Source organism: Sabethes cyaneus, chromosome 1, assembly GCF_943734655.1.
Source record: "Sabethes cyaneus chromosome 1, idSabCyanKW18_F2, whole genome shotgun sequence".
Lineage (NCBI taxonomy): Eukaryota > Metazoa > Arthropoda > Insecta > Diptera > Culicidae > Sabethes > Sabethes cyaneus.
Window position 1 is genome coordinate 8,289,431 of NC_071353.1, and position 22,494 is coordinate 8,311,924.

Here is a 22,494-nt window from a genome sequence, read left to right on the forward strand (position 1 = left end):
CATCAGTGTGCAGCTCAATGTCACGCTTTGCGTCAAACAACACTAAAAGAGGGCGATTACTCAACATTTGCTTAAGCTCGACAAAAGCTTCCGTTTGGCTTGCAGCCCAATTAAATTCCGCCTCCTTCTTTAACAATGCAAACAGCGGCGCAGCCACCACACTAAAGTTTGGTATAAACCGGCGAAAAAATCCCGCGAGCCCCAAAAACTGTTGAACTTGTAGCACATTTTGAGGTTCTGGAAACTCCGACACTGCTCGCGTTTTAATTTTTCCTGGACGTATGCCTTGCTTAGACACCTCGAATCCCAAAAAATCGATTGCCAATTTGAAAAAGTGCGATTTCTTTAAGTTTATTGTGAATCCACTTTCCGCGATCACTTTCAGCAGCCGCTCGAATTTCACTAGTAATTCCGCTCTACTTTGCCCACCAATAACGAGATCATCAATATACGCCACTATGCCTTCGCCACGAAGCTTTTTGGTTAGCTCGTTTATCGCACGTTGAAATACTGAGCAACCATTCGCCAATCCAAACGGCATCCGCAAAAAATGATAATGGCCGTCTCGCGTCGAAAAAGCAGTACATTCTTAGCTTTCTTCGGCCATCGGAATTTGGTAGTAGCCAGAATATAAGTCGACGGTAATAAATAATTCAGCACCACTAAGCTTATTTAAACACCATTCGATGTCCGGCATGGGATATCTATCCTTCACTGTTTTAGTATTTAGCATTCTATAATCAACCGCCATGCGAAACGATCCGTCCTTTTTTGGTACTAGCACGACCCGACTGCTATAGGGTGAATTAGACTCCTTCACAATACCGGCTTCGATTAATTCCTCCACTATTGCGCGCAACGCTGTCTCGCGAGCATACTCCATTCGATGTGGTTTCACATACACCGGGTCCTGGTCGGTGAGTACAATTTTCATTTCCGTATTTTTCGCCACTCCTAGCTCACGCATATTTTTAGCAAAACATGACCGGTATTGGTTGATCAGTTTTACTACTTCACTTTTACTTCCCTCCGCATTCACGTCATCTTCACAAATTTTTTCCACTTTTGTACGACAATCGATCGTGAACATCGATTCGTACTTTCTGGGCGGCAGCTCGACCACCATCTGCCTGGCAGCGTTTTTAGTAGCACAAAATTCTCTGCTGTCTTCGCGACGAAATTCCACTTTTCCATTACGGTTTAGCATCACTACTCCTTCTTGGTTCAACACGTCTCGTCCCAATATCAACGCCGTACTTTGTGTCCAGTTGGGAACGACATGTAATTTCACCGGCACTTCAATATCGTCGATTTTCACTAACGAAGTTACGTATTTTTCCACATTTACTTTTTTCCCCCCGAAACCAACTAGCGTTGTATTTGCATTTTCACTTCGACCGGCTCTTGGTGCATATCGACTTTGGATCGTCGAAACCTTGCAACCCGAATCCACTAGAGCACTCAACGTCATTTCGCCAACTTCAACTGATTTCACAAAATTATTGTCCTCATCCACCATTTGCATTTTTGATGGCGGTGGTTTGGTGGTCTTAGGGCTCGGACAACTTTTTGCCATGTGGCCATAGATACCGCAATTATAACACATTCGTTCATTAGTAGCCGGTGTTCGATCGACGGTCACTGCACAAGCCACCGCTTTATGCCCTGGCTGGCGGCATTTGTAGCAAACGACCTCTTTCTTTTTCTCGACAGCACGTGGCGCACCTGTATCAGCCGGCGCGTCGATCATCCCCTCCATCCACTTTAATTGTGACATCAATTCTTCTATTGTGTCAATTTTCACTGTTAGTTGCACTCGGGACTTGGAACCGAATTCCCCCAGCCCGCCAATAATATACTTCACCACTACGCGTTCACTAAATCCAGCTCGTTTACCCATTGCGGCTTGAGAGTAGACATACTCGTCGATCGTTTCCTCTCGCATTTTTCTCCGCTTTGTCATTTGGTTATGGTAGTAAATTTCATCTCGGGCAGAAGGGAATGCCCGAACTAGTTTTTCACTAAACCGTTGCCATGTAGTAGTGACTTCCTGTACACCTGCCCACCACATTTTTGCAGATCCCTCCAAATTTAATCGAGCGCAATGCAATTTTGTTACTGCATCCCATCCGTAATGTCGGGCCGTTGTCTCGATTTCTTCGATCCATTCAGTGGCAGAAAGGCACGTTGGGTCCTTCGGGTTAAATCTACTAACTAGTTCTTTTAACTCCCGAAAATCAGGTCGTCGCGATTCTACGGTAAGCCGCTGCTCGCTGGCACTGTTTCGGCCACTTATACCAGCTAATTCTCGCCGCAACTGTTCAATTTCTGACACTTTAGTCGCTAGATCTGCTTTAAGTTGCTCCACACTCAGATCTGGATGCGGTAGAGACATTTTTACAATTTTCCGCTTCGTTACAAGCTCTCCAAATGGTCGTGGTGATTCGAATCCGTCGTCGCTACCCCTTTCACCGTCGCTATCCGCACTCCCTTCTTCCTTGCCACTCATAAGATCAATATCTGCACGCGTTCGATTTAGCTGTGACGCTATTCAATACACTGCTATTGTTCCGTGGCACTATTCACCGCCGCGTCTATACCGTCACTTGACCAGAATTACCACGCGCGGTCTCTAATCCTGTCTACAGCTTGTAACGAAGCGGAAAATTGTAAAAATGTCTCTACCGCATCCAGATCTGAGTGTGGAGCAACTTAAAGCAGATCTAGCGACTAAAGTGTCAGAAATTGAACAGTTGCGGCGAGAATCCTGTCTACAGCTTGTAGAACATATACGCTGTTCGCGAAATAGCTTCCCAAAGAACTACTCAAAACGGCGCGAAGATGGAAGACTAGGACGTTCGGATTATGGACCAGCTTGTCTCGTATCTATCATTAATTTCGACTGACTATATTTAATAGAATTTATCATTTTATATGAATTGTAATTATATGTGTTGGTAACTTGATCATCACTCTCTTCTCTCAAATAGGACCGGTAGCACCAACTTGCTATCGGTTTACAATAAGAAAAGTCACTTTTTACCCCATAAAAACAGCGACAACAAAAAGTTCCGTTTTTTCGGTCGATTTTGCCCAGTGTGCGGTGGTTAGTTCGACCCAAACTACAAAAAATGTTTTTTGAAAAAAAGACAGAAGAAATTGAAATTCTGCTTGAAATTGATAATTAATAAATAAACAATAAAACAGAAAAAGCTTTTACTGCTTGACAGTCATCATTATAATTTATTAAAGCATTTCGCTTTTCGCTCTGGTACAAAGCTGAATCAGTAAGCCAGCTTTGTTAGCTTAAAAATACATCCGTGAGCTGAAAAGTATAAGTTTTACTGTCAGATCATCCTGATCGATTTGGTTTATAGCGTCCATAATAAAATATGGAATATATAATATTTCATAAATTTCGAGCAATCTCCGTTGGTTTGCAGCACCTGGGCATTAAATTTTATCGTGCATATTGATATGATAGGGGGATGAAATCAACGCGCCATTGAAATTTTGTAATTTTCTCTACTTGTTTTAACAAAGTAAATATATTCAATTTCGAACCAAATCATTTTAGTAGCATCCTGTGACAGGAAAACCGATTGATAATAAGTTTCTTTCTGCAAAACAGTTTGCTTTGATAAATTTTGGTTTGCGAGCTGAAACAAAATACTAGAATATGCCAATATGGCCTCGCATAAAAAAAAGTTTTTGGTGTTGAACTCCAATATTCTTCATAATAGTAGCAATAAATCTGTTTGATCAGGGTGTTACCGTTTTAAAAGCTCTATCAAACTAACAAATTTATTGCGGTTTGGCAAGCAACCGTAATAAGATCAATTTTGATTGGTGCGCCTTATTGTGCTCTTATGGTAAATTTATAAGAGACGTTGTCCAGCTAACTAGTTTTATCGTGGTGATATAAGCAATCACAATAAAATTGCTTTATTAACAATTTTATTATGGTTTTATAGCTAGCTATAAGTGTGTTTTGACTTACATCCTTTTGGCAATACGTAATACCATAATAAAACCAGAGGCAACGATTAAAAACGATTAAAAACAACATTCATTCAACTTCAATTCTAGTAAAAGCAAGTGGGTTTAGATTTGTTACTCGGGTAATCTTCTTTCTCTTTTGGCCTTTTTACTGCCAACTGTCGCGTTTTTTGCCTATTCAGTCCTGATTTCCGTCGTATTTTTTTCTTTTCTATTTCGTTTTTCGTTATTTTTACACCTTTTTCCTTGTTTTCTGGCCCGTTTCTTGTTTTCTGTTCCGTTAACTCTTTTTATATATTTATTTGTTGTCGTCTATTCCGTTCTTTCTCCTATTGAGCTACGTTTTGTTTTTCGTTTTATCCCGTTTGACTTTCATTTTCATTTTTTCGCCATTTTTCTCTTTTTTTGTTCTCGTTTCTTAATTTTCCTGTTATGGTATCTTCTCCTTTTCTTTTCCTCCTTTGCTACCCTGTTTTTTTCTTTTTTATTCTGTATTTTGCTCGTTTTTACTTCTTTTCTCTTCCGCTCTCCCTCGTTTTCTCTATAGCCTTCTCTTTTTTGTTCTTTTTTTCTTTTCCATTTTTGTCCGTTTTTACGTCCTGTTTACTCTCTCAGTTTTTTGGTTTTTTGTCTCGCTTTTCCGCGTGCTCTTTTCCATTTTGTTTCCAGTAGCAGCAAGAGACGGACTAAATTCAGCGGTAATCCATCTTTGAATATGCTAAGAATATTTCCTTACATTTTCATGTTTACTCGTACCTACAGCGTGCTACTTAGTTCATAAGATATACATTTTTGAATTAGGTAAATATTCACGAAAACCGAGTTTTTCAGTAAAAAATGTTTTAAAAAAACAGAAGGAATTGGACGTAAATTAGATTCAGATTGCACTTGAACTGAATTAAAAACTGCGGACTTCAGAGTGACAGAAATTATTTTGTATTATATTAAATTTTATAAAGAAGGCGGGGTACGTGTCCTAAGCTGGCCAGCCTGGGCACGCCAGTGCAAAATAAGCTATTGGTAACATAGCTTGTTATAACTTTGATTATAATTTTGATAGGTCCTCCTGATCGGGAAGTGGTGATTATACTGCGAAGGACAAGTAGGTAAATAACCATCTTAATTTTCCAAATTTCCTATTTACCGCTTCTTGTGCTCCGTATCTCAATCGAAAAGACGTGCAGAATCAGCAACGCGGGATGAATTGCAACGGGACACCACGTGGTCAAGAGATGGATGATGAGTGGAAAGAAAGACGAATGACCGTACTTTGTGAAACAACTTGTTTCGCTACAGGTATACCTCGATATAAGACAGCCTCGTTATAAAACAACCTCGATATAAGACAATTCGATATAAGACAATTTTGTCTTATATCGAAACAAATCCCTTTGACATAGCTGATAACGATACCAGAGCTGATTTTCCATTCTGAAATCGGTGCCATGAAGATGTTCATTATTTCAAAATAACCCCAAAAATAGTAAAAAACTAATAGTTCAAACAATAATAAATAGTTCAAAACCCGTAAACACATAACACAGAGCAAAACTGGCGACCGCTAATGCAAATTTTTTTTTGAAAAAACCATGTTTCGATATAAGACAATTTCGATAGAAGACAACTTTTAGAAATTATAAATTGTCTTACATCGAGGTATCCCTGTATTAATTGGATGTGGGAATTCATTCTATGAATTATGAATCCACAGCTCGTTCCTTTCGTTTACGGTAGAGTGCGTACACTAGCAAAAAGAAAGTCTGTTCCGTTTAGAATTTGGCCGCACAAAATTTCCAACTTCTGCATGGTTCAAGCTCAAAACGCTGTCACTAGTTTCTTGGAATGATAGTTTGAAGCGCTACAGTAACATGAAAGCAGTGGCCAAATACCAACTGGAACAGACTTTATATTTATGCCTATGAATGCGAAAAGGACTAGTCTAGTTCGGGCTAGACTAGGCTTGGAACTTTGATCGCTGAAAACGGTGGTGTTGGTCAGTTTGACAGGCATGCTCGTACCTGTATTAGTCGGCATTATTGTCCGAAGTATAATTACAAAGTAGGTATATGAGAAAAGGGTGGAAAACTTTCGTTTGTGAATGATTAAGTTATGTCCAGTGAAGTCAGGAAAGTTATATGATAGTAAATGATCATAATTATATAGCTATCGAAAACGAACTTTTCCGACAACTGTTGCGTAGTGTTACAACAGTAAATTAGTAGTATCGTAAGGTAGTATTAATCCAACATTCACTATTCTTACCACTGATTATGTGTAACGTAAAGTCATAACATTTATTTAAATAATGTCAACTTCATTGATTAAACCTAACTACTACTCATTCTTTCAGTCAAACTTTTCACCAATGATTTGCAGAAGACTTTTCCGTTGGTGATAAATGATCCCTATGAAATCTAATCCTACATGTCTAACTTTAATCTCAACAGGTGGCCGCCGCCTGACAAGGTGGAACACGCTTTGCTGCATATATTCAATCAAAAATGATTCATCCCATTCAGCGGTAAAACAAACAAAACCCGCAGAGCTCGAGCTTTTATTGAAACTGGCGAATCCTTTTACACAGTACAAATATCCAGGGAAAAGCCTCCGCCGAAAATTCATTTTATAGAAAGTTTTTTCCACACACTACTCAAATTTAAATAAAAGCCTACTCTATTCAGACAGCGCGGCTGCGGTGGCGTCGCCCGGTTTGGAGCGATAAAAAAAAGGAACTAAAACACAAGCCAACAGGCAAACAAAAACGATGAATGTGAATTAAAAGCGGGCTCCTCGAACGAATGCCATATTTTTTTTTCGTCATTTACCGGCAAATACGGAATCCACCGTGTCGCTCTCGGGAACCGCATGCTTCGGAAAGCTAAATGAAAAATCGCTCCCGCAAATTGGAACGTGTAGCTGTAAAGTAAACAGTTTTTCATCACCACATCCAGAGCAGGTTTCCCAGTGGAAGTACTGGCGACAGCCGCACGCGGTTTTCGTCGCACACGAAAATGACATCCAAACGCTGGGGTTGTGATGGTTGGGACAGCTTCCGAAGGCAGGATTTTTACGCCTGCGGCTGCGGAGTAACAATTCAGCTTTAATTTATTGTTAGACGACAAGATTGATTACGAGTGAATTTATACACACACCTCCGGAGGAGTCACCCTGCCGGCGCAGCTGGGTGGCACGAAGCTCAATCTCATCACATTCGAGTGGCCATCAATGCCGTCGGTTGGGTTGGCGCAGAAAAGTGCGGCCATAGTGGGTGGCATTTTTCATTCCGTAGCTTCCTCCGGTGTGCGGCCGCAGCACTCGCACCAGGCACTGCACTGCACTGGTACGGAACTCGTCAGGTGATCTGATTCGGTTCGAGTGTTTGCTCGCGACAGGAACTGAAACGGGATTCGTGTACACACACAGTGCTCAAACAAATGCTCACTTCATCACGAAATTAATTGACCAAAGGTTGGCAGAGACCGGGTTGTTCCGAGTAGCGCTCGACTGGATACGGGGCAGAAAAATGAATTGAAATTGAAACACAGCGAGTGGTGGATGTCGAAAAATGAATTTTTTCCTCTGCTTTGGATTTTCAATCATTGAAGTGAATGCTCATTTGAGCAGAAGAATATACTGTACCAGTGAATGCTTAAATTGATAAAAAAACCTTGAAAGTACTATTTTTTGTTTAATTACCCTTTGATAGTGTCAATCCAATTGGTTCCAAAGTGTCTAGTTCAAAGCAATACAACTCAATCAAGGTTTTCTTTACATTCAAACCACGAACAGCGTTCCTCTGAATATCACTCATAGTTTTTTTTGAAAAAATGGTGCTAACTCAACTTCGAAGTGCAGCTTGAAAGTTTTGACCAATTAATTTACCAAATTGAGTACTGTCGTTTGCACCATAATTACATTTGTTTATTGTACTGCATTTCTGTGATGATGATGATGATGATGATGATGATGATTCAATCCAAATGAAAAACCAATTGTTCAACATGGCTCTCACTGGTTGAGCACGTCGAATCCACAGGCACTCGGGTGAAGTAATTTTTTCCAGCGAGCAGAAAATTGCAACCTGCTGCCGTCCGGCGCCTAGCGGAATGGATATGTCATCGAGTTGGATTTTTTTTCATCTTACAAATATTCAACATTCCGTGACGAACCGCCGCCGGCCGGACTGGGTAGGTTCCGGTTTCGTCACCCGGCGCAATGCGAGTGTTGCCAACGCAAGCACTAGCGTGTCCAGGCGGAAACCAAGGGTGGGGAGCCCGAGCTTTCAGAAGAACGTTTTGATCCGGAAAAACGGAAAAATCCTAGGATGGCGAATCTATTATCTCTTATCATCAAAAATACCAACTGATCCGGTTGAAAACTCCGGACTTTCGGGTGCAATAGGATTCAAAATCAAAGTTGAATTTGGACTAGAAACTAGAGTTGAAACTGGACTTGACACGGGATATTAAATAAGAATTGAATTTGGACTAATTTGGGCTTGAAGTTCTACTTCGAACAGGATGTGGACACGAAATTAGACACTTTACTTTACTTATCTTTACTTGAAATTAGGATTGTAATTTTTCGTCTAGTTGTATTACACGTTTTACCATTTTTCTGTTGCTTTTTTTCTGTGTTTTGTCCCATTTATCTCCTTTAATGTTTTGTTTGACCTCTTTTATCCATTTTCCTCGTTTCCTCTATGGTGACTTATGCGTCTGGAGAGAAGAAAAGAGTTTCGCTACAATTAAAATGCACCCAAGTAGCACACGTTGTCACAATTGAGTCGCAGCGGCTGATATGCGACAAATTTGAATGTAAAACGTCGGTTACAGTAACCTAAAATATAACAGCTGTGTAACCGAAATAGCGCAACTTATGTAACTAAATATGGTTACATTAACAGTTGCTCAATAACCAATATGTAACATGTATGGTTACAAAATGGTTACTATTGAAGTTACACATAAACTGTAAATTGACTTTCAATTGGTGGCAAATTAGTTATCTTGAAACTTTTATTGCATAGCGAAAACAATGCAGCAGGTTTATTATTTCAATCTATGGCTGTCAACGACAAGCAATAAATTTAACTGTTGAATAAAGAAGAGTGCATAAATTTCGCTTGTTATTTCAACACAAATTTTATTGCAGTTTCAAATTTATGGTGAAATGCATGATTTTAGCTTTGAAAAATTCACGCGCTTAATTAATCTAGCTTTTTGTTACTTACTTTTTTGAAAAATTGATTTTTGGTAAAACAAATATGTACAAATATAAAAATTTTAATTTCAATTTTCTGATCTTTCAAATTTATTCTTAGCAATAATAAATTAGTGAAGTGAATGAAGTGAAATCATTAAAAAACAAATTATTTTCGCTGTCACTTAGTAAAATTCATAGCCATTTTGCCTTTGGTTTTAGCTACTACACCATCGTCCTTGAAGTTTTGTATCGTTTTCGGCATATTTTATGAAATGATTTTAAGCAGACATTGTTCATAGATATCGGGAAAAGGTGTTTTTTAGTTATTGTTGTGAAAATAAAGTGTTAATTTAATATCAAAGAATAGTTTCAGTTTGAATAAAACAGTTTACCAGCAGTGTTAATTATAGAAGGTTACATTTCAGTTACATTCTAGTTGCACGTAACCTTAGCCTTCGACCTGGTTACGCTATCGGTTACGGTAACCAATATTAAATCTGTTGTGGTCACTTATTTCTTATGTCGTCATTTTTAAGTTACACTGTAACCTATTTTCTATGCCGGTTTCGTTTCAATGTAACTTGATCGTTTTGACGTTTGAGAATAATCATAATTTGTTTACTTAATACCAATGTGTGTACGGAGAAGATTCCAAGTACCAACAATTAAGTAAATAAACGCATTTACAAGAGCATTTTACAACCCTTGTACCAATTGTTTATCTTTACCATTAGTAAAATTCTTGAGATTTAGTTTTTGCTTAATCCGTTGTGTTTACAAGGAACAGTGAAAAACTGGTTGCGAAAATGTTACTAGCCGACTTTTTTTGACTTCGTAACAGCTCGTAACGGAAAATTAACTGTTTTGTGACCCGCAAGTTGATGACAGTTTAGAAAAAGGTTTCATTTGTGTCACTTGATAACTATTTGGTAACTCGTAACTGAAAGGTGACTGTTTTGCGACGACCAAGTTGTTGACAGTTCGAAAAAAAGGTTACAATTTGGTCATTTGGTAACTACCTGGTAACTTTTTGAGGTTTTTGTCACTAGAAAACTAAAAAGTAACTATTTTTAATTTTATGTAACCTAAATCGTTACAAGTATCCTAAATGTAACTGCTGTGCAACCTTTTTGTATTTTTCATTTTTATGATTAGTTACAAGTGCTACTTGGGAAACGTCTTATGGCAGATTAATCCAAGGTCTAATCAAGTCTTCTAGTTAGTGTCTTCATGGCGTGGAGGGCTATGTGTCTCGAAGAGAGATCACAGAATAATTGAATAGCACTTGGTGGTGTTTTAATCACGAGACTTACCGGAGCGACTGTCGGCAACGCACTACTTGTTTAAATCGTACTGACCGAGTGGATAACAGTCTATCTTCTCGGTGGTAGAAACAAAGAGCAGTCATACAAAACTAATATCTTCGCATAGGAGTGTGTGGTATGTATACAGCAGTCCCCCGTTAAGGACGGTCTCGAGTGATTCCATTAAGGCGGTCGAACGTCCTTATTAGAGTCTACGCAGCATCTGGGATTTGACTTAATTGGTTCCAACATGGAATAACTCGTGATGCAGATCGCATTGCACGTTGCGGTCATCGGGAAGGTTACTCATATGACTGTCACCTTCAAGAAGGGATGGAAAAAAGTGCAGAATTGTCTCACTACGTGGCGCTAACGAATATGTACTGTTTTACTGAACAACTTTGTCGAAAACACCAACGTTCTATACGGTCTGGATCACGAGTTATTCCATGTTGGAACCAATTAAGTCAATTCCCATATGCTACGTAGACTTTATCAAGACGGTTTCCATTCAAGCGGTCCCTATAAGCGTTCTTATTGAGGGGATTGCTGTACACGGAAATGATAGAATTGGGAGAATAAAACAAAACTAGGTATTAGACTACGTAATATAATGGGCGGCAGTAGTTTAGTAAGTAAAACATTCGGGTACCAACTGAAAGAGCGTGGGTGCGGGGCCCATCTACCATTCCATAAGCCAATATAGTTTTGGTCTACATCGAAGTTTTCCAGTTCATTCAATTAATCATTCGTCCCATAAGACACTTCCTCCCTTTCCAAAATAATTTCTGTCGGCCAAGGGCTACAGGAGGTTCGATCGACTCAAAGTCAATTTTGAGACTAGTCAAACAACTCAACTTTGACTGGAGTTTTTGGGGCGTCTTAGCAGAATACGAAACCACGTCGTGCTAATATTAATAGAATTTATTTGGAAAAAAGTTTCCTTCTGTTCTTTAATTACAACTCAACTTAATTGAATCCGATATTTCCTGTTTACCAATTTTTTTGTCTATTATACAAAATTTACTATCAACTGAGCGATATGTGACTGATGTGATGTGACTGTAGCGCTCGGTATTGCTAACTCTAAAATGCTGATGAGAGTAATATTGCTATTTCGTTAATATATCGCGTCGGTAACACCCGTTTATTCCCTCTTTTCCTGAGTCCTGATTGGTCGTTTCCATTTTTTGTCAAATAGCTTCCGTTGTTCCATGTTTTCAGGCCCTTTTTTTTCTCTTTTCCTGCTCTTTTTTGTGGGGTTTATCACTTTCTGTGCACTTTTGACTTTTTCCTTTGACGTAGGACTACGTCTTTGTTTACTATACTGGGTAGCACTTTGTGAAAACGAGAATGGAAGTGTAACGTTTGAATGAAAGATTAGCAATAGCAAGCGGAAACAGATTGCAGTGATAGCTGCTAGTAAAAGCTCTTCGGTGCAGGATACAATGAATCAATGCCAATACCTACGTGCCTGTTGCCATCAGGGGTGTGAAATTGTCAAAATTTGGCGGACTAAACATCCATGGATGACGACAACTCTGAAGCAGCCTTGATGTAGAAAATAACAGCTAATAACAGTTAATTTATAACCAATAGGCTGTGTTTAACTGCTTTCTGATTAGTTTCAGTTGTTTTAAGATGAATCAATCAGTTAGTAGATACCAGAACCAAAAGTACCAAAACCAATGAATGAGACATGGGCAATGTATGTAGTTTGACCCCACCCCACAGTGGTCCAAAAGGGCGAAAAGCGGAACTTGTTTCCTAGTATCTTTTGCTTTCATTTGATCATTTATGGTCTTTAGCACTTTCGTTCGTATGAATATTTACATATATATATCCCCCTTAATCTAAAACTGTCAAAAGTTCGTCATCGCTTACTATAATGAAAATAAAAAATAACTTTTTTGTGTTAGGAAATATAGACTTAGTTTCTTCGGCAAAGTTGTAAATATTGTAAAAACAAGCAACTTTGCGGAAGCTTCATACTTAGCTTATGTTGGTTGCATTTTACAGGAATATATGGTTCTAGGCGATTATTGAAGGACTGAAAATACACGTTTTTGTAGAAGATTGCAAATCTCTATAACCTTTCCTTACAAAGTTATCGCTTTTGGCTCGTGAAGTTAGGGAAAAATAGACCTTAAATAAGCAATAACTTTGTAAGAAAAGGTCCTAGAGATTTGCAATCTTCTACAAAAATGTATATTTTAGTCCTTCAATAATCGCCTAGAACCATATATTCCTGTAAAATGCAACCATCATAAGCTAAGTATGAAAAATTAATTTTTAAAGAATTCAGGAAAATGCACTATAACTCTGCACTCGATAGAGATAGAAATGTCATTTCTGTAGCAAAGCTGTTTGTCTTTATATTTTCCATAAATTTTCCGAAGAAACCATGTGTCTATCTACTAACAAAAAATAATGGACGTGTATCGAGCCTTTAGCGAACCCGAACGCGGAACACATAAAACGTATGCTTGCCGTACTTTCATTTGGGTGGTTGGGGACGAGCTGAACCCATACAAGTTTATAGTTCTCGACTTAAGCTTTAAGATGAAGCGCTGATTTCATAAATCCACTATGCCCTATTTTATCCCATAGGCTCGTGAATCTACGGAAATTTAAAGCTTGAATATATGATAACTTAGAAAGTAGAAACCCTAGAGATTTGCGGTCTTCTGCAAAAACGTGTTTTGAGAGCTTCGATAATTGCCTAGAACATTGTATTGTTGTAAAATGTAACTAACAAAAGCTATGTATGAAAGACCAATTTTTAAAGAAGTTTTACAGAATATGCGCTATAGTTCAGCACTCGATAAAGACAGAAATTTTATTCCTTCAGCAAAGTTGCTTGATTTTACAATATTTACAACTTTGCCGAAGAAACTATGCCTATATTTCCCAACACAAAAAAGTATTTTTTTTATTTTCATTATAGTAAGCGATGACTAACTTTTGACAGTTTTAGATTATGGGGGATATTCATACGAACAAAAGTGCTGAAGACCATAAATGATAAAAAGAAAACAAAAGAAACTGGGAAACAAGTTTCACTTTTCGCCCTTTTTGACAGTCTCGATGACTTGACCTAGCTCTTTCTGTGCTGCCACGGTCTTTTTTTCGATCCCATTTGTTTCCTGTGTTCGTTTTTTTTCTTTAGTTGCTTTAGTCCCTTTTTCTGTCTCGTTTTTCCTCTTTTTCTGTTCTCGTTTCTCAATTTTCTTTTCCTCCTTTTCTACCACATTTTTTTCTCCTTTTTGTTCCATTTTTTTCCTTTTTCTTCTGTCCAATTTATCCTCATCTTCTTCGTTTTCTTTATAATTTTTCCCTCTTTTCTCTAATATTTCGTCTGTTCTCTTCCGTTCTTCATCTTTTTCTGCCCAATCCCGTCGTTTTTTGCCTCGTTTTCCTCTTTTTCTCCCCTGCACCCTACGTTTCCACTCTTTTTTATTTTTTTCCCGTCCCGTTTTCTCCTCCCATGTTGTCACGTTTTTCTTTTATTCAGGCGTGTTCATATTTTCTCTCGCGTTTTATTCTTTATCCATCCTATTTATCCTGTTCTTGTCAGGTTTTCCTTCGTGCTTTTTCCCGTTTTTCTCCTTCTATCTCATTTTTCCTTTTCATTCTGGAGAGTGGAGCAGCAGGAGGTGCAGGAGAATTAGGTGAATATATAGGAAAACCGTCCCAGGTAACCAATAAGCATTTCCAATGCAATTTAAGTGCAAGTCAATAAGCATTTAAGTTGCTTTAAATGCTACTTAAATGCTATTTTGGCAAAATATGCGGCTACTGTACTGCTAGCCCTATTATAGTGCTGACAATGCTTATTTGCAGCTAGTTACCGACAAGAAGAAATTAAATAGAATTGTGGATGCCAATTTACAACAGTTATGCAGTCAAAAGGCTGATAAACAGCAACCTGCAGTATAAAACGCCAGGGATGCTAATAAACGATTGATTTACTGCTTATAGTAATGCTTATTGGTTACCTGGGGTGTTTTTCAACCATATAAATTATTGTGTTTTACCCAGTGTGTCTCACCCTAGGCACGCCTATGAACGGAAGTACCACCGCCCGGCGCTGTGCCGATTGCCACATTCCATGGCTTTGTCATTATGCGTTTTTGCTACTCGTGAAGTGTGCGTTTTGTTTACAATTTGTCGGGCGGTTTGTTTTTTTTTGTTATCAAAGCAATATGCCGTGGGTTTATATTCGTGAATTTGAGTAGAAACTTTAGTTTACGGTTCACATGTTGTGGTTTATGAAATTGAAACAATTTCTATGGATGCTTGAATTTATGCTGCGACACGTCGCGAACACCTCATGGATGAATGACTTTTGTGGGAATGGCACATAGCTCATATACATGCCTTTGCTTGCTTGTAAAGCTTCAAGTTTACAACAAATGTGATATTTGCAAATAGAAAGCATTGAAATAGCCCGAATATTTTTGGATACTAGCCGTATCGCTCATCCGCTACTGCATATTATCCTGTCAATATTCATTATCTTTCGTACGAAAAGGCCAGCATCCTTGCCGGTATCTTTGCTGAGGTAAGGATTAAGAATGGTTCCAATATAAATCCGAGAGCAAATGCTGACTGAAGTCGCAATTTTATTTATATTTTTCCCTTACTCAGCAGGCCAGATTGTCCTGTTCAGGAGACCAATCCGGTCAAAGTTGGCTTGGCAGGTGCTATACAAATATATTGATTTCCGGGTGTCTCATATTCGGGGTATTCATATCACACGAAATAAATTTTGCTACAAGGTTTAGCCGGGAAGTATTGCCTATTGACGGATTTTATTAGACCTTGTAATTTTAACTTGTAAAAAAAGTGTTAATTTTTATATTTTTTGAATACTTAAATGTAATTTAATTATATAAAAATAAATATAACTGAAAATGGCATTAAATCATGCCATTAGTTTTAAACTACTGATTGAACATTCATAAAAACTTGACCCTACGGTTCGTCAAACTATGCCGCTTCTGCTCTCTACCAGATATATTTTAATTTTGTTGTTTTATCATCTTTCAAGTTATAAAACCTACTTCTTGAAGGAACAGTAAAGTTCCTGACTTTGGATACCCCTTATTGCAACACGGTGCGAGAGCGAAACTGCGGACCAGTAGTGGTAGCGGAAAAACTAGTTTAAATATTTGATAACATTTGTTGGTTTCGTTGTTGTGAACGAATGGAACCTTTCGACGATAGCTTTACTCCAGCAAATCGTTGCTTATGCCTGTTGCTTTCGTTGCCGGTCGTTTAAAAACTGCATGCAGAAGAGCAGTGCATCCAAAAATGGTAGACAGAAGGATATAATGGTAGGATTAGACCATATTATGCACAGTGACAGAGGGAAAGAATAGGGAAAATCAGTCAACCCAGTGATATATTAATGCTGTTTTGAAAATGCTGGAAATTGACTATTTTCTTGCATTTCACTGATGGAGGGCCTTAGAATAAAAAGCAATACAATACTTAGCAAAAGTCAAATACAAAGAAGATTTTTTTGAGGGTAATTCCTTGCGTAGTAATATAAAGTATGCATTAAAAAATGAACTGATTTTAGCGATTTTGCATGTGATTACCCTGCCACCTGGTGGTGAATCCATCAATGCATCGCCAATCGTAGCAACCCTGTTGTGTACAGAAAAAAATGACAGCAAATTTTAGCAGCCATGGTGAAACCAGTCGAGCAACTACGCTCCATGCTTTGTTCGTACCGCCAGCTTCAACCCGGGGCGAAAAAGTTGGTCGTCGTGAGGCACCTTGTGCCCGCTTGATATAGCTGATCCGTTGTTTACAACATCCTCCAGCTTCTGGAGAAAGATTGGAACGTGGAGCGGGAGCTCGGTTCCGACGGTGCCGCGCGACCGTATAATGTTGCAAAAGCTGAAGAGAAAGACCGAGAGCAAGATGAGCTAAACGGCGAAGAACGGTTTTATGCGGAAACGTCAGTCGATGTAACCAACAACCAAAAAATGTACGAGATTGAATGTGTTGGAAAACGTGGCTTACCTTTCATGATGGAACTCGATTGTTCTGTGCTGTTTTAGCCGAATTTGGCATCTAGTGGTTACGGAGTATGAAGACAAGAGCGCTTCCAACACGCCAGAACGCCGCTCAATTAAAAAATATTACGTCATCGTCAAGCGGAACCTGGAGCGGACCCAAAAAACTGTTGGAAGCGAGAAGCAGTTTAAGGCATACTGTCGTTTTGCGACGAACAAGGTGGACGATGGCTGGAGTTAAATGAAAGGTCCGGCAATTGGGACTCGGTCAACCGGAAGCATAGCTGAATATTTTGCTGTTTTTTAAATTAATTAATTTTGTTACACAATTGGTTAGCTTATAAAATAAACGAAAATCTTTCGTTGATTTATATTCCAGTGGAGAACGCTATATGTGATAAAATTTATTATACCTATCACTAGACGAAAGTGGCTGTTGTGTGTTTATTTAGTGTCAGTCGAATCCGCTGCTGCACTCATAGATCTCAGCTCATTCTCAGAGCAATCCGAGATTGCATCCCAACCGACAAGACCCTTTTAACCCAATTCCGTTGGGATATTCTCCACAGTCAGTCGGCGGTAAAGTACAATGGCAGCCAGTTGACTTAAGCTGACATTCCCTGTGCTAGATTTGAGTGAATCTTCATCAACCACAATTTGTCCGTAATCAGTTGGAGTGACAACAGCCGCGTCCGTGTGCGTTCTAGCCTCGGTGGAGCTGAGATTGTAAATGATATCTGTCGCTATTCTGGGCTTTTGGAGTGCTACTTCGCCACCATAAACTAGCAGCACGCAGTTTACACTATTTGTGGTACAACTATTTGTCCAACATGATCAATTTAGTCATTAGTCATCCTGGTTCGACCCCGACCGGAGACTATGTTTCCTCCTTGCTTCTCTCGTGATTACAATCAAAACTAGAATATGCTATGCATCACTTGGTAACAATGCAATGCGAAGCATTGATTGTGGTGGCCTCGGTAATTTATTTGCCATTTATACAGCTTACCACTGCAATTATCATTTACATCCAAACCCACGCTAGGAATTTACTGTGGTAGGCAGGAAGAAGTAGGACACATGTCGTGTTGTTCTGCTGCAATGTTCAGGCATCCTGTCTGACTGTCTCGGCTGATCCGAATTGAAGAGGGCGAACTATCTGCTATATCCAAACTTTCACTAAAGGAGGCAAACTTGCAATCTTATTTCATTTCAAAGCTAATTTTTCATTTTTAACTATCCACGTGTTATGTTTCTCGACTGCGGCGCCAAAGTTGCCCTTGGATATATTAACCGAAACAACTTTTTTCAACTGGTTTTGCAAGTGCAAAGTTACTGATGCACCATCGCAAATAACGTGCAACTTCTCACCAAACAAACCCCAAGCCTCCATGGTAGTCAGACTTTTTGCGGAGGCTTCATGCAGGAAAAACGAAAAAAAAACACCGTCCTGAAGTGTGCGTCAGTGTGTTTGTACCGTGGTTGGTAGTTGCTAGAACAAAACGACACCAAAACCTTCCGGCCGACCAGAGAAAAACAAGAGCACTTACACAAACACACAGAAACTAATTAGAAACACCTTGAGCGTTTTAGCTTACTAGCAGTCTGCTGCTGTGCTGCTTTCCAACTGGGCGGTTACACTTATCTATCACAACAGATCGCACAGTTTTTCCCGCCGCCGCCTGTCAGGGAGGCGAGAGGGAGTCTGCCCGGCTACAGCCAGGGGTGGGTCGACAGCAGTCAGCCAACCTTTTCGAAATGTTTCTATGGAAAAGTTTCATAATTTAAGTGGGAAACTTTAGTTTTTAGTCTTCCTGGCTCGGTTTTTCTTCTTAACCATCATCAGCACACTCACAATCGCAGATGAGGTAAAATATTGTTCGTTTGCTTTCACCTGTTTGCTAATGAATGTCCCACCCCAAGTCACCAGCACAGGTGCTACGTATGCAACAGCATCCAACAAAGTTACTGCACATTTTATTATGCAAATTTCAACTAACCCGAGTTTCGCATTTTTTGTCCCAACTAGCAGTGTGTGTGTGTGAAATTCAATAGTCTGTCCGAATGAATCGAGTCGACGTTTAATGGGAAGCAGTGGCAACACGGGTCAAAGTATTCAACGCAGCCAAAATTCAAATTCAAATCGATCAAATCACGAGTTTTTTTTATTTCGTTGTCGAGAACAGTTTCACTTGGGCAACAGATGCGAAAAAAAATTGACGGGCATTTAAATTATTTGTTTTGAGTATTATATGAGGTAACCTATTGAGTTGGAATTATGAATTTACCCTCCGATGGCGTTATCTATGACATGGAGTGAGAAGTGCCCCAGATAGGTTAAATTGAGGCACTTTGCCAAACATTTATTTTTAATTCAAGGCAAAAGGCTTTGCAAACTGGGAGAAGCAATCTCAATGTCAATTTCAACTAATCTTAGGGTAACAATAATATTATGACGTTACGTTGTTCCCAAGATGCTTACACATGACCGACGAAATATATACGAAAATGTATTTTGAACTGCTTCCTGAGGTGAAATTTTAAACTTACTTACTAGTTTAGATTTGAGTCGCTCATAAAGCATTTCTAGCTAATCGATCAGTGGAGGACCATATTTTCTCTGCCAAAAGAATTATGGAAGAATTCCAAAAGAATTATGGAAGAATAAGGGCATAGAGCCTTTTGTCTTCGCCCTTGATATAAAACAGGCTTTTGATTCTGTTAAACAATCAGCTGTTATAGATGCGCTGAATTTTCTTAAAGTTCCAAGTTATCTAGTTAATAGAATAACTCAACCGGGATTAAAAGAAAAAACTTATTTTCAATATGCTAATCAGAAAACACCGACAGTTGAAAAAGGAATTGGCGTGAAGCAAGGATGCCCACTGTCTCTCAGGCTATTTTCCTTGCTACTTCATAAAGTGTTATGTCAATTAAAGCGAGAATTTCCTCAAATTTGCTTAGGGCAAGATAGTACCATTAGATTACCGATTATATTAGCATACGCAGATGATTTACTAATAATTTGTGATGAACCAAAAGTCTTGATAAACTGGTCGTAAAATTATACAGGAATGGTACGTGGCCTGTGGAGGATCAGGACATAATACAACACGAAGGTTACTTGGAAAACGGACTATAACTAAGAAAGTAAAAATGGCGAGTTCGCGCTCTCTCACGCAACATTTGAACTAGTGACTTATAAATAAAACGTATTTTCCAAAATAGTGTTTGAATATTGCATTTTTTTGATTGCATTTTTTTTAATTTTGAAAAGCATTTTTTCGTACCATTCAAATATAAGACCCCGGAGGGATTTGTAAGAGCTAGCCATTGAAATGGTCCAATTGATTGTCGCTATCTCCCCAAAATGCCAACCGTATTATATTTTACGCTATCCAAATACTGTACGCGATTTTGCATTTTAAAAATAATGTCACAGATTATTTTTTTTTAATTCCGTGTGGTGCATGAGCAACAGTCCTACGTCGAAAAATCGTGAAATCATAAAAACAGATATAAGACATACCCAAATCTCTCGGTCCGGTTGTATCCGTATTCACGATTCAGCTGCACATTCATTACAGAGTGTGACTATTCGCCAGCAATGGAAACACTGGCAGCAATTTATTGAAGCCATCTTCTTTTCAGTTACTATTAGAACTATAATCTCAACTACGATTCTACACCAATCGCACTGAGAAACAACACCATTTGCCTTACAAACACACTTTAAAGCTATTTCCACAATTTCCTGATCCGGCTCGATCCATTCGTGATTCAGCTCACCACTTTCTTTTTAGCTGCTACCACAAGTACTATCTTCACCTCGATGAGATAGCAATTGGATTGAAAAATAACACCAACACCATTTTCACACACATTTTAAAATAATTGCACAATCAATTAAAGCCAACACGACGACTACGAGTAACGAAAAGACAACAGCAAACTGCCCCGCATTCGCGTCGCCTACTTAGCAAGGCACTACGAACTACGATTACGATCCGACCCGGAAGCAAAGCTAGAGTCAACTGATCAGATCATAGGAGACTGTTAGTTTTAAAAAGGTTCATGCAACAGTTGGGTTCGGGCTTGTCATTTTTCGCGTTCGGGTGTTCGCATGACATGACCAGGGATGCCACATATAATTCTGTGTTTTTTGTTGGAAAACTCTGACAATCTGTACGGCGAGGAAAAATATCTGTGCAAAAATCTGTCCAATGCAAAACAATGAGAGTGAAAGAGATAGAGAGTCATTTTGCTGACTATTTCCGTCTCTTTCACTCTCATGTAAAAGCTCAAAAATCTGTTTAATCTGAGTAATTTGGCGAAAATCTGTATTCTATGCATACAGATTCTGTACAGCCGATTTCTTTCAAATATCTGTTAAACACAGAATAATCTGTACATGTGGCAACCCTGGACATGACCCGGCCCGCCGCCGCCGGGTGATCTGATCGTGCACACCCACACGTACACGGCTAACGGTACTTTCCGCTTTCTCCAGCTTCTATTCTATCCATCAATGTCTTCTCGGAGACGAATGAATCTCATGATTTAAAGTCTCTGACAAATAAAAACCAACCAACCAATGTTTTCTTTCTTTAGAAACACGCAGCACACAGGGTTGCCACATGCACAGATTATTCTGTGTTTAACAGATATTTGAAAGAAATCGCCTGTACAGAATCTGTATGCACAGAATACAGATTTTCGCCAAATTACACAGATTAAACAGGTTTTTGAGCTTTTACATGAGAGTGAAAGAGACGAAAATAGCCAGCAAAATGACTCTCTATCTCTTTCACTCTCATTGTTTTGCATTGGACAGATTTTTGCACAGATATTTTTCCTCGCCGTACAGATTGTCAGATTTTTTCATCAAAAAACACAGAATTATATGTGGCATCCCTGAGCACAGTGCGAACTTTTATTTTGACTGACTAAATCGAATGAATTATAGAAACAGTAGAAGGGATGTTTGCGAAGCAAATACCATTAATAAGATACCGTGGAGGTACCATATTCTGCGCAGTTAACACATTCAAGGGCTGCTCACGTTAACTCTTTATAAAGCCGTGGCAATTATATTGCCATCAACGAAAAATATTTGTTTTGCGTCTATAATGACATCAATATACCTAATTATAGAAGCAAAATAAAAATTTTTTGTTGGTGGCAATATAGTTGCCACTGCCTTATAAAGGGTTAATACTTTACGGTTGCGTTCAGCTTTATGGTATGGTATGTCACATTTATCAAAGTAGTAACATTGTATACGTCCGATCTTCAATATATTCCAGAGCTATTTCTATGTATGTGCATTTGTAAACAATTTAACAAAATCTAAAACACAAACTATTGCTTTCCTGCTACCTTACAGAAATTAAAGATTGTTTTTATTACTAATCGTTCTACCATGTTGAAGGGATTTGTAACCGTGCGTTACAGGATCTTCTGTTTTTTTTTTAATTTGTGCATGATGTTTGTTTACTTTCACGTTTCTAGGGTTATTGTTAGTAGGGTTAGTCAAATGCTAAAAATTGTTAAAATAGGTTAGTTAGGGTAGTAAAATAAATAAATAAATAATTAAAATTTTGTCAACACACTAAAACAATAAACACGTGACACAGTGGGTACAAGTGGGTGGTGCAACGACAGTCACCACCAGACTAGTATAACAGAAAAGCTGACGGGGGGGAAGAAAACTGTTATACGCGGCATGACACATAAAACTACGCGAATATGCGGCCATATGCACGGAAAAATACCGCGAAAAAGCTTCTTCGTGGCAAAAATAACCACCATTCTTCAGATAGTATCTGGTTGTCGTGTGTAAAAGACTTAATACATGTTAAGTAAGAACAAGTGCTAGTAGTGAGTGGTGGAATTAAGTTTATTCAGGTAACAATTAAACCCTGAAAACGGAATTGTCTGCCCGTAATACAAGTGGA

At 38.8% G+C, this 22,494-nt stretch overlaps 1 protein-coding gene across 1 annotated transcript; it reads right to left on the bottom strand.

Annotated features, from left to right (window-relative positions):
* Window positions 1-589: 589 nt before the first annotated feature.
* Window positions 590-2,395, bottom strand: LOC128736682 (uncharacterized). Its single transcript, XM_053831173.1, has one exon. The coding sequence runs from the start codon at window positions 2,393-2,395 to the stop codon at window positions 590-592; it is 1,806 nt and encodes a 601-aa protein (XP_053687148.1).
* Window positions 2,396-22,494: the final 20,099 nt, after the last annotated feature.

Coding starts and splice junctions, on each gene's coding strand:
- LOC128736682 (XM_053831173.1), bottom strand. CDS start 2,395: ATGTCTCTACCGCATCCAGATCTGAGTGTGGAGCAACTTAAAGCAGAT.